At 31.1% G+C, this 13,469-nt stretch overlaps 1 protein-coding gene across 3 annotated transcripts; it reads left to right on the forward strand.

Moving 5' to 3' along the window:
- The first annotated feature begins 117 nt into the window (after positions 1-117).
- Positions 118-9,353, forward strand: Naa60 (N-alpha-acetyltransferase 60). Of its 3 annotated transcripts, XM_074112782.1 has the most exons (8): positions 118-276; positions 853-1,043; positions 1,508-1,622; positions 2,445-2,609; positions 3,953-4,179; positions 5,555-5,659; positions 9,023-9,073; positions 9,228-9,353. In XM_074112782.1, exons 2-8 carry the CDS (start codon positions 937-939, stop codon positions 9,340-9,342), a joined length of 885 nt encoding a protein of 294 aa, XP_073968883.1. In that variant the 5' UTR covers positions 118-276; positions 853-936; the 3' UTR covers positions 9,343-9,353. The 3 variants fall into 3 exon arrangements, with proteins under 3 accessions (XP_073968883.1, XP_073968884.1, XP_073968885.1); XM_074112783.1 differs by lacking the exon at positions 853-1,043; XM_074112784.1 differs by lacking the exons at positions 5,555-5,659; positions 9,023-9,073; positions 9,228-9,353 and adding an exon at positions 6,250-6,426.
- The last annotated feature ends 4,116 nt before the right edge of the window (positions 9,354-13,469 follow it).

Raw genomic sequence — 13,469 nt, forward strand, 5'->3', positions numbered from 1 at the left:
TTTCAAAGAAATTTAAAGTAGTAATTATTTATTTAAGAGTTTAGAGTAAGCATCTAAAAAATAATTTTTAAAATTAAAGTTTTTTTTCTTTAAGAATATAGCAAGGAATAGTAATCAAAAATCATATGATTGCTGTCAGGTGTTATTCTCTGGAGTAAAAGGTTTCAGACATTACTGTATGATGTTTTTATTTAGGGAGTATTTAAATTTGAAATTAAGTTGGTCCGGAGTAATGAACTGTATGGAACCGTAGCCTTAAATGGACACTTTTAGTTGGTAAGCCAATTTGTTTAAAATTTCAAGTCAATAATTCTAACTTTGTATTGAATCTTGCCCTATTTTGTGTTTTCAATTTTTAGATTTTTATTAAACGTTTATTAAGATGGTTTTACAGTTAACACAGTTAACTTGAAAGTTACGAAAATGTTATTACGTTACAGTTTTAATGGTTTAAGGATACTGTATCAGAAATTTTATTAAATTCACATTCTGTTAATAGGTTAACGTTTTTCTGTAGTTGAGGAAAATGTGATGTTAAAATTGCCTATTCTACTATTCTATTATTTACTATTTTTTTTAAAATTACTTTTTTGTTCTGAACCAGTATATTGCCTTAATGAACATATATTGATCTTTATATGAACTATTTAGTACAGTTTGCAATCTTAAGAGCATTTTAATTGTTATCTCTGGTTATGTTAGCTACCTAACATTAGTTCTATATATTTATATGTATTCCCTTAATACTCAGCTTTGTTGGTACATTATTACTGTATAATCGTTAGTAATTATAATTTCGAAACTGTTGAATATATATCTTGAATTTGGCACATATAATTTTCATTTCATCAGGAAATCCACAATCTGCGACCTACAATCACGAACCTTGATTGTTAAATATACAAGTTTTTTTTGCTTTCAAAATACATTGAAACAATGGAACTTCCAATTAAAAAAGCCATAAAAGAGGAGACAAAGAAAGAAGTCAAATTTAAAGTCGAAAACAATGATCATCTAAAGACAAAAATGATGTCTGAGAAAGGGTACTGTATGGTTTCTTTACAGTTTCGTTAAAACAGTAAAAAATTTTTTTTTTTTTTTTCTTTTCTTCGTTATAAATTAAAAATAATGTTAGTACATTAAGAATTCCCTTAACAGTCGTAAAACCAAAGTACTTTTGCTTCCCAAAGTACTGAAAGGCATAGTTCTCATTGGGAAGTTTTGGCCCTCAATCCATTCGAAGTGGATTGCAGGAAGTTTCTGACAGGAATTCTGTTAATACAAAAGAGATGATGCTGTGAAAGAACATTCAGTTGATGAATTTCCAGTTATCCTCGTCTACAGTGGGTTGTTGTACATAATTATGCTTCTAAACTACTAATTAAATACATAAGTACCTTTAAAGGATCTGCATCGAATGAAATTGAAGTGTTTCAATTAAACATGATGTCTTTGTTATTATTAGATTTCCATATTGTTATTAAATATATTTTTAATTTATTTTAAGGTACGCAACAGATTGTAATAATGCCTTGAAAAAGAACTCATCGAACAAATCAGTACCATTGTGTAATTTGAATAATTTACAACTTAGATTTCTTTGCCCTTCAGACCTCTTAGAGGTGAGTAATTGTTTTTAATATTAGATATTTATAGAAACAAATTTTAATGAGTTGTTTTAACAAGTCAAGAGGGAAAGTGTTAAAAATGAATAAAGTAATTGCCTATTTTTTCAGGCAGGCTTTACGTCCAACTACCAAATTAGGTGTCGTGGACGGAGGTGACTAGCAAACCATACTTTACTGTAAATTTCTTTTATTAGCCATTAAATAAAATCCAAGGCCTAAGACCGGGAATCCAGTACCACAATGCATATTAGCTTTACATGTCTCGCCTCTAACCATTCGGCTACCGTGGCGCCTTGTTAAAAATGAATATTAAGCCTCAATAATTTCAAAGTTATAATACTTAGTTGATTGAGTGGAGTAATCACACCCAACAACCAAATATCACGACCTTCTCTATAATCTGGACTTATTCCAAATTACCTCTTTATCTACATTCAACTCGTAACTTCATTTCTGTTAGAAAGAACTTGTCTATTAATAATCATTGGCCGTGATTTCTCAAGGCTCAAGGCTGTCTAGGAAAGGTGTCAAAGATAGTCGACAAAAGAGTGGTACAGTCAAACCTTAGCCACTTGTTGAGGAGACTTTTTTTTTTTTGGAAAGACATGTGGTACAACAGTTGAACTCAAATAAGTACTATTATTAGTGATGGATAGATAGCAAGTTGAACTCAAATGCGGTGATTCTTTACATCCTTTACAGTGTTTTTTGTAGTGAGGGAACCTTGAGAAGCGAAAGGCCAATATATAACTAGCCGATGGTTCCTAATTTTCATTCTTTTTTCATAAATTTTAAAGTAAAACTATTATTTTACAGGTTAGGGCATTGTGCCGAAATTGGTTTCCTATTGATTATCCGTACACATGGTACGAAGAAATTACATCAAATCCGAGATTTTATTCTTTAGCTGCTATTTATGAAGGCGTCATCATTGGATTAATTGTAGCGGAAATTAAACCATATAGTAAACTTAATAAAGGGGTATATAATTCATATTAATTTATTAATTTTTTTTGGTGTGTAAATTACTCATTCTTTTGTATAATATTGTAGGGTGTAACTATGGTCTAGGCGTTTATATATTTATTTTATTCTTTGCTGTCATCAGCTGTGTTATTTATTATTTTTTTTACTTTATTTTCTTGGTTTATGTTCCTTAAAGTAAAAGTATTTACGTCGGTGATAGTGGCACCCTCCGACAAGTCCCCAGATTGGCATGTTTATTCACTAAATGGTCCCCTGTATACTGGTAAAACATTTTAAAATATGTAGGCGATATAAAGGTATTTTGGTTTTTACAATGGCCTTTCTTTCAAATACTATGTAAATTCCAAAGAAAACTAGTGATGTCAAAAATTATGGAATTGTATTACTGATGGTTCAAGTTATAGTTAACAATAGCCTACATTTCAAATTTATAAACAGTAGTTAAATAAACAAATAATTGTTTTGCTGATGAGATTAATAACACAGGTCTTAGATGCAAGCATAACCTGCTAGTCTGAATATTCTCTTGTTTATACTCTTGAATTTTTATTCCTCTTTGCACAGCAAGTTTTTTTTTTATGTATTCCATTCATATTTTTAATAATAATTTGTTTATTTTTCGATGACATTCGTTTGCACTCATTTAGCTGACAATTTTAGCGAGGTTATATTAGAATTTAAATCTAACTTACTACTTTTTATTTTAAATTCGGAAGATTCAGATGTGAACTAGTGTATAATCAAAATTTTTAGTCATACTTGCCAACTTTGCTAGCTAAAAAGTTTTATAGGAAATAACGTTATGAAAGCTAGTGACTCTCGGTAGATCGTAATAATATTTAAGTAAACATTTTGGTGAAGCAAGATGTACTATGTATTGTTTGAAACCTAGATAGATGGAAACTGAGGGTGGGTTCTATTTCCCAGGATTTGCAGCCAAAAAAGAAGCTTAACGCACAAGCACTTTGCACTCTGTAGATAAGTTGTTTTTATATTCCCTTGTGGTTTTTATATGCAAGAGGTTTCACTTTGCAAAATGGTTTTTGCAACGCGTACAGGTTATCACAGACCGCTTTTTTTTTTTTTCTTGTAAAGATCCTTAGACCGTACAATGGTGGGAGTTGTTTTTTGATTATGAAAAGGCTTTGAGATCTGATTTAGTGGCATGGACATACAGTCTTAAAAGTTAGAACCGATGGTGGTGCTAGGAAGATGTATTTTCCCTTAATCGGCAGATCTTAAGTAACTAACTACTTTACCATCCCCAAAAACTTGCCCACATTACAGTATAATTACAGTTTTTATTATTATTATTATTTAATTTTTCTCTCTTACAGGACAAGAACATACTTTCATCGTGTTTTAGCAAGACATCCTCAGTTGCTTATATGTTATCACTTGGTGTTTCGGAGGATCATCGAAGGAATGGCATTGCCACATTATTATTAGACAATTTAGTTTCACATTTAACCGCGCCAGAAAATCGTGATTGCAAAGCGCTATTTTTGCATGTACTTACTACGAATAAGCCTGCTATTAGATTCTATGAGCACAGAAATTTCAGGTAATTATATTTTTTTTTTCATTGTTATTATTATTATTATTTTTCATCACAGGTTGAGCCTAAAATCGAACTTTTTTTTTTTGGTTCCAATGTTATGGAGAGGTTGAAGAACTAATTGGATTTCTAAACTCAGCTAGAACTAATTGGGACTTGTCGACGATCGTCCTAAGGGCGGGATAAGACCGTTACAAACCCAAAACTGCTTTTAAGATTTTTAGGGTCTCTTAAATAATAATCAATAATGAAGCAAAACAAAAAAAATTGATTTAAATAACTTAATTATCGATCAGCTCTTTTGCAAATGTCTTATCCTTCGATTTCATTTGCTTTGGCAAAACTCTTTTTTCATGATTTTCTTGTAATCAGATTGTTTAATTGTAAAGTTTTATCCCCTTTTTGTGGACCATATTTCAGCAGCATTATATGTATTATAGTTATGCTTACCATAATTACGAAGAGCCAAACCGGGACGCAGAGGAGGAAGAGGCTCATTTTCGTTTTGCTTTTCGCTTAATTTGTGTTTTACATATTTGAAATGCAATCAAAATTATTAAGAACTGAAAACTGTATTAATAAATGGGCGCGGAGGAACGATCGGCCGGGGTGTCGGTGTTGTTCAAGTTTGACCGGGACGCCGGGACAGGGATCTCAAACCGGGACGTATGGTAAGCCTATGTATAGTCCATGACCATTGTAAATTTCTGTGGTATCCCGTTTTTCTAATGCTTTTTTTGATTTGAGGCGCGTCAACATCTAAGGTTATTGGCGCCAGGAGCTTTTTTTTTCAGTGCACTGTACGGCCTCCGGACAGTGTTCTCTCGTTACAGACAACACTGTCCATCACCGGACAGTGTGCTGTAAGAAGCTCCACTCGGAAGAGAAAATCTTAGGGTCAGCAGCTGGATTGGAGCCCGGGACCTCCGCGTGGGAGTCCAGTACGCTAACCTGCATAGCTAATCCCTTCCCTCCAATGCTGTTGTTTTTTTTTTTTGGTTCAAGGTTAATCAGGTTAATCTGTGTTTATCAACTGAATTTACGGTCTATCTCTGTTCTCTGGATAATTAGGAATTAACCCTTATATCCGTAACTCCTGATGCCTTCTTTTTCACAATATCACCTTGTTTTAGTGCAAAGAAGACATTGAAGGCCCTCCGTTACCTTGATGAAGTTGGACTTTTTTTTTTTTTTGGATTTTCATTCCTATCGCTTTGTTTTGCAGTATTTCCATTAATATGGCTTGCGATAACAACTACTGACCGGCAATTGCCGTTTCTCACCTAAACAGTTTCATGAATTTCACGAAAATCGATTATATTATTTCTCGATAAACTAATTACGAAAGAATGTGTTATTAATTTAAATGTATTGTTTACAGGTTACACAATTTCCTTCCGTATTACTATTCCATAAATGGTACCAGTAGAGATGGTTTCACTTATGTCCTTTATTTAAACGGTGGACATCCGCCATGGGGACTTTAATATCCTTTTATTAGACTTTTATTTTTTGTATTAATTATTATTTAAAAATTGGCTGTACTAATTTAATTTAATTTTTTTGTTTGAAAGTTCTTTTTTACAGATCACACTTAATCCAGACTACCACCGATCTATTTTATTTCGTTCTTTTGAATTTTCTCTTTGATTATTTGGGCCCAATGTCATTTTTTATCTGAAAGTCATTATGTCTTGTGACTTTGTGACTTCTAACGCCTTTTCTTCTGGACATTCCACTTCTCTGGTGGGACTTTCTTTTCAAAACGGTTCGCTGCACAGTTCAGGCTAATTTTTTCCGTTTTGTTTGACTTTTTACGATTGAGTAATTTGTCTGCTAAATTATATTTCTTGATATTTATTTTTTTTTTAGAATAAATTTGTCTCAAAAAAACGTTAAATTTGGAAAAATTTTAGAGGGAAGGAACTTATTTTCTTTGTAATGGCTGCTTTAAAAATACAAGTTTTTTCTATTTCAAATCTTACCCTTTCAGTTAGGATCCAATCTCTCAGGTTGAGAAATAAAATAAGATATTCATTATTAAAGGATATGTTACTAATTAAATGTATTTTATAGGTTACACAATTTCCTTCCGTATTATTACTCCATAAAAGGTACAAGGAGAGATGGTTTCACTTATGTCCTTTATCTAAACGGTGGACATCCGCCTTGGGGACTCTAAGATCCTTTTTTCTTTTTATTAAAAAAAGGAAAATTACTATTCAAAATAAACAGTATTTGTGTTATTTTCTATTTGTTGTAATTTTTAAATTTAGTTTAGTAGTATAAAATGTTTTTCTCGTTATTCACGGGTATTTGTTTGGTTCGTAGCATTTCCGCGGATAAGAGTTTCCTTAAATGCTTTGCATACATATGATAACATCTTGATCTTTCATACATATCTACAGTTATAGCGTAAATTTTTTTGTTTTCCAATAAATAAATACTAGAAGTAAGGTCACAATTTAAGTTAGCGGATATTAATTTTGTAGCAAGCAGGTTGTGTCCACTTCCTGGTTCTCCGGTTGAAGAAGGAAGTAAGCCAAAAACAGCGGCCTGTGTAATTGAGATTGAGAAAAAAACTGGTGAAATAGTATTTGTTTAAGACCCGCGAAGCTAAGATGTATTGTGGTGTACTGGGTTCGATTCCCAGATCTTAGGCCTTGGATTTTATTTAATGGTTAATAACAAGAAATTTACAGTAGAGTATAGTTTGCTTGTCGCCACCGTCCACTGTCACCTAATAAAGGTAGTTGGACGTAAAGCCCGGCCTGAATAGTATTTGTTTAAGACCCGCGAAGCTAAGATGTATTGTGGTGTACTGGGTTCGATTCCCAGATCTTAGGCCTTGGATTTTATTTAATGGTTAATAACAAGAAATATACAGTAGAGTATAGTTTGCTTGTCGCCACCGTCCACTGTCACCTAATAAAGGTAGTTGGACGTAAAGCCCGGCCTGAATAGTATTTGTTTGTTCTAGGAAACCAATGCTGTTTCCGCTGGTGATATTTTTTGTTTTGTTTTTATTTTTTAAGATACTTAGCTTGGTGATGAGCGTTTACTGTGTCAAACCGCAGAAAACTGGGGAGTAATGTTTACCTTCATTGTTAAAAAAAAGAAAAACACCCTTCAAATATAAATAAAAAAATACGTTTAGGTGCAGTTTTAGGAGCTTTTTTTAAACTAATTTATAAAGTCTGGTATGAACTTCTACTACAAATCCATGCTCTTATTACAATGCACAATCTACAAATGGACATTATACCGGGGGGAAAAAAATAGACACGTTAGAGGAAAGCTTAAACTCCCCACTTAACCCCTGAAATGGCCCCAAGATGAATTTTCTATTCGTTTATAAAGTGAAAAACCAAAAGTTCAGAGGAAATCTGTAGTTATTTTTTGAGGAAATCTCTGGAAAATCAAGTATCCGTTCAGAGAAATGTTCGTTTCCGTTTTTTTCAAACTTAGTATTTGAGGAACCGAACATTATTCTCTGAAATTTTTGGTTTAGAGGGAAGCCTTACTTCCCATCCGTTAGATACATATTTTATTTTTTAAATATCTCAAAGGAAAAATCCATTCAGTTCCCCTTCTCCTCTTCTCTCACTCTGACTCACACATACGTAATATTCTAAAAACTACATTTTTACATGAAAACATGAATTTTCCTTTTTAAAAAAAGTGAAAAACTGCAAAACTTTCACCTTATCAGCAAACCAGAAGCCAGAAGCAAAATGTTTTGCCTACTGCCTTTTATATATGTACATTTTTTTCTTTTTAGATACGTATTTCAACAGCTGTTACTTTATTGGTTGTTAAAATCAACGATGTCATGTAACAAAAAAATGGACCGTCTCCGTTCAATAAACCTTAGAATGAGAAAAGAAAATTAAGCCAAGCGTTGCGAACATTATGTTTGAAATAATAATCATAGAAAAGAAATTATAATTTTTATGAGTTAGTTTTTAGATGTTCAGCGTAAGTTGTAGCAATATTATGAACGATCTAGGAAGTTTCTTATCATCTCTTACTGTCGTGGTTTGTAAGTTATAGAAAGCTTAGATCGGAAACGTATAATTGCGTAAAATATTCTAAGCTGATTCTAAAAAAAAAGAGTTCCAATTTACATCCTACAAGAAACTTGTATATAGCTATAGTAAAGTGAAATAACTTTTTATTATTTTGAAGCAAAAATATTAAACAATTTAAGAATCATCTTTAAGTGATGATTAAGTTCGTGGTGAGTCTGCTTGTAACAGATTTATTAGATTTATTTCTCCACCAACACTTGTCTTTTTAGAAACGTTCCAGAAGAAACAAAGACGTCCACATCTTTCCAATAGTGTATTGTTTTACTTACGATTTTGTTTAGAGATAGTGTAATTTCCGCTTAAAAATTTTACATTTTAGACTTTCTCTGAAATGAAAAAAAGTGATTTTTAGGAAAAAAAAAGACCGCGTATGTTTCTATTTGTATCTATCAACCAGAAGTAAATAGTTTTATTGCTTCTTAGTGATTTCCAAAGTAATGACCCTGGCGATTTTTATTTTTTTTAATCCAAAAATTAAAATCAACAGTAGTGTGACTCTCTTGAAAGCTGTCTTGTTCTTAGAATTCGTAAAATGTCTACTGAACTAAAGAATTATCATTTTCGTATGAAATTCATTTCATGAAAATTTCATTATTCCTAGATTGAAGTAAGCTCTACTGTTCTAAATAGATTTTTAAAGGATAATTATTCATAATACGCCCAGACACAAATATTTCTTAGTTTTGTTTTTAATGTAAGCATATTTTCGAAATATAACCATCATTCATTACTGTATACTTCCTTAATGCTATGTTCACTGATTATATAAAACACTATGGACAATATCTGTTCCGAGGAGATTTTTGCAGGTAACAATTGTACTTTTATTTTATATATTTTAATGATCAAGTTTTTTTCATTGGCAAAAAAAATTATTAAGTGAACACTTACGTATTTTTTTTTTTTTTTTTAAGAGAGATTTGTTGGAAATTTCTCCTCATTTTTATTTTATTTATCTTCCAGGTGGGTTTTTGTCTGGATTCGAACTGCTTTTGTTTGGGTTTGGCCTGGGATGAGAAGAATGGCTGTGGAGAATACGACTGCACTTGTCTCACAGTATGCCTGGGTCACTAAATAAGTTCTTCTTGGGTAAGTAATAGTTTATTAATTTATAATAATGATGAAAATTTAATTTCCTCATCGAAAAAAAGATAGAAATAGCTAAGTATTCTATTTATGTAGAACGTCCATAGTCAATCTTCGTAAGCTGATGTAAGAAATAATAAAAATCCAGTCTAATTTTACGTATCTTGCAATAAGTGTACAATTATTTTGAATTGAAAAATCTACAAAATGAGTTATCGATTATGTTTTTTTGTAAATTTCAATTAATTTCTTTTTTCCAAAATGTTTCGATTCTAATAATGTCTCTAACCAATACAACTGTATATTCTCTTCTTTCTTTTTTTTTAAACTGGCATTTAGCTCACCAATACTTGTACATGAATCTGAAAGAATGTTTTACTATTTATTTCAGAAAATAAAATTTTAAATAAACTTGACAATGTCTCGGCCTAAGAAAAAAAAAACTGGCAAAAACATAGGAAAAGATAATCGATTAGGAAGAAGAACATTTAAGGTGTAAGAACAAAAATCAAATCAAATATTTCCAAAATATGCGCTTCATTAACCTACCTCTCCCTCTTTATACCGAAAGGTTCTTTTAAAGAGTAGCAAAGTAAATGAAATTATAAAAATGTATTTTACTTAAAGAAGGATTGCTCTGTGTAATAATACGTAACCAACGCCTTCTTGAGTTTTACCACATTTGTTGTACATAATATATATAATTAAACTGAAAATTATTTTTTTAAAGAAAATAAATATTAAAATTAAAAAAAAAAACAACTAATTTTAGGAGAATTAGTTACCTAACAAACACTTAAGTATAATACAGTCATATTTATATTAAAAAATAATATATTTGAACAAAACTATGTTGTACTCGCTTCGAAACTAGTAGTTCTATTGTTAAGGTTAGGTTTGTTTTTGTTTTTTCTTAAAAGTGAAATATTATAATAAACTCATATATATTATGCCTAAGCCAAAGAGCGTGCCTATATTTTCAATCAGTTTTTACTTTACCCAATTGAAACATGTAAAATTTAAGGATGGAGAGAAGTAAGAAAGAAAAGATTAAATCACGTGCTTAATGTAAGTATTGTTTATTAAACATTAAATTCTATTTATTTGATAATCACTACGTAAACTAATGCTGTTACAGGCGTTGAATAATATTGTATTGTAAATGATATCGCGGAAGAGAAATAGTAATTCATTATTTGTGCCGAAAGTACTACTCTCTCTGCCCTTAAATTAGTTCTTACATTTATCAGTATTTACTATTTCAGTTTTTTTAAAGCATTATTTAAGTTTTTTAGGTTAATATATATTTGGCAGGCAATTTTCATTACTAAGAATTTTTTTTGTTTAGTTATAACCTTCTGAAACCTCCGCGAAAACTGCATGGGTATCTATATTTTTTTTCTGAACGACGGCTTCGTGATCCTTTAAGAGGTTGTACTGAACCCATTTTCCATCTCCTCATAGAATCTGCAATTGTCCATCTCTGTTAATAGGTATATAGGATATAGTTAAATAGGGCTTCGAAAAGAACACCACTCGTCTCTTCACTGCACGCATCCTCAGGGCTCATCCCATTAAAATTGCTTAAATAGATCAAGCCTGTCTCATTCTCTTGGAAAAGTTGAGCTTATCTTTTTCTGACTTCCTTCCTCTTTTATCTCAGCATCTGCTGGAGAAAACCCATCGAATTGGCTGTACATGGCGCGTTCTAAATTACTAAAAAAAAACCACGTTAACATCACGTAAAAGGGTTTAGGAGTGTTGCAAGATAATGCAGGTTGCAAAGGAATATATTTAAGTACCCCACGAAAGATTCTTTTATTAAAAATAAATATTTTTAAAAATTTTATTCTTATTCGATAAGTAAAACTCTTGACAGACAGTTCCTTCTATTTCTATTTAAGTAAAATTATAATGCAATTTATTTATTTTTTTTAATAAAATGTTCGTAATATTTAATTAATTTAAAAACCACAATGTCAAGATGTAACAGCTAAATTTTGGGCAGCGAGTAATGATTATTATAATATTTATTCATTTATTTCTTGGTTGAAATGAAATTGAAATTCAGTTTATATTGAAAATATCTATAATCTACTTTTTTACTTGGTGTATATTGAAATAATAATAGAAAACAACGATTATTATATTGCAATATTACGTTATTAACAACAACATACTTAAGGTTGATTTAAGGTATAACTTTTGGAGAAAAAAAGCAATTAATTATTGATTGCGCGTTTAAATTCAGTTCTTGATTCTCTTAAGCAAAAGAAATGTTGGTCTCTTTTTTAAGAGATCTGGGGACATCTTAAATGTGATTGATTGGACTAGCTCTGTTGTAAATTTAAACGAATAGACATTAAATATGGTTTCTTGATAGGTTGAAAATAGAAAATATTCTTGGGCATTTCCTTGTGTTTGATGATCTGGTTTTCCGGGGTTTTCAAGCGTTTCCTTTACTTTGATTAATGAGTTTCTTTTATTTTGAGCTCTGATAAAGGAATGCCTTTTTTTTTGCTGAACTTATTTCCTCTTTTTCAAACTGTCGAGAAGTTACTACCGAGCCCAAATTTTATTACAAAATAGTTGGAAACAAATAGAGCACGGCATGTTACAGATACCCTTGTCATTTCATACAGTCTCTGGACCCCAACCTCTGGTTTTATTCCTGCACAGTGATAGGCTTTAAGGCTGGAGACATAGTGGAGCGGCGATGATAGCGAAGAGCAAAGCGGCGAAAACAAACACTCTCTATAGATAGCGTTGCTCTATCTTCGCTTTGCTACCCACTATGCGCGGTCCCATACGGTTAACTTGTGTTTGATTTTGCCGCTTTGCTCGCCGCTCCACTATGTTTCCAGCCTAAGACTACATCTTTAATAATACAATAATACCTTTCAGCTTAAAACATCTGGGAACCAGCTAAAAGCTTTGCAAGATCTTTAGGATTCTGTTATACTTGCGACTTTTTTACTGATTCAACTCTGATTTCAAACTGATAATTGAAAATAATCCTAAGCATGCTTACAGCAGGATTTAGCACCGAGTGAGACGAGACTGCCAGTTCAAACTGGTTATTTATTGTGTCTCAAGTTGCAAATAGATTGCTTCTACGCTGATGTTTTGTCAATCTTTCAAAATGAATATTTGAAGAAACAAACTTATGTTGTCAAACTTATTACTTTTTCTAAAAGTCATTCACTCTTCTTGAATCCCTGTTTTTTTTTTGATGCTTGAAATTTTTCTAGACCAATTATTCAATCAATCTTCCGTGTTTTCCATGAAATCTTTTGACATTGGTGGCCCTTTTATTTTGCACCCTACTACGTCGATTAGCTTTAGCTTGGTTACTACGTCAATTTAAAATGTTGAAATTTCAATTTATCAGTGAAACAACAGCTGGATTCTGTTCTTCATTTCTCCAATTTTGTTTTCGAGTTCACCTGCCCAATCTAGGCTCGACAATTAACGACAATTATGGTTTAGGACAGATCTTCTGCGCTCAAATACTATTCACGGAGACTTTTTAAAAGAAGTAAAAACTGTTTCGTTAAAAGTGCAGTTTTGTTGCAATTATACTTTTAATCTCTCTTCTGCACCGTTTATTTTGACTTCAGCAGCTCTCTAATAAATTTACGAAGTAATAAACATCTTAAAAATGAAACTTTACGTATTTTAATATTTTTATATGATTTGAATCAAATCAAACTGTTCAAAAATGGCTTTAAAATTATTAAGAAACTTTTGATCAAAAATATTTCTTAACATTCCCCCCAATTATATTATAAATATACAAAAATATTAACTGCCAAATTCTCTAGCCAAATCTGTACTTACTTAGTTAACTAAATATATTATATAAATTACGTTTGATTGCCCTTAAATTATTTTTAAAACTACATTATATTAATAAAAAATTAAGGAATGACATTTTTCTTTTGTCTTTTTACCAATTTAAAATTTTTGCAAAATGTATAGAAATTTGAATGAAAAAAGAAAAGAAAAATTAATATAAAAATATTAAAGATTTTTTAAATATTTGTTTTTTAGTGTACATAATTTATAGTCGATTGGAAATTATTTATATTCTTTGTTGATTTTATTCTTTATCAATTT

Source organism: Rhodnius prolixus, unplaced genomic scaffold, assembly GCF_049639745.1.
Source record: "Rhodnius prolixus isolate KJV_2025 unplaced genomic scaffold, Rpr scaffold_1, whole genome shotgun sequence".
NCBI classification, from domain to species: Eukaryota; Metazoa; Arthropoda; class Insecta; order Hemiptera; family Reduviidae; genus Rhodnius; species Rhodnius prolixus.

Excerpts from the sequence above, each read along its gene's own strand:
- Naa60 (XM_074112782.1), top strand. The coding sequence starts at position 937 with ATGGAACTTCCAATTAAAAAAGCCATAAAAGAGGAGACAAAGAAAGAA. Across the intron at positions 5,660-9,022 it reads CATCCGCCATGGGGACTTTA|TGATTATATAAAACACTATG; the intron begins ATATCCTTTTAT and ends TGCTATGTTCAC. Across the intron at positions 9,074-9,227 it reads TTCCGAGGAGATTTTTGCAG|GTGGGTTTTTGTCTGGATTC; the intron begins GTAACAATTGTA and ends TTTATCTTCCAG.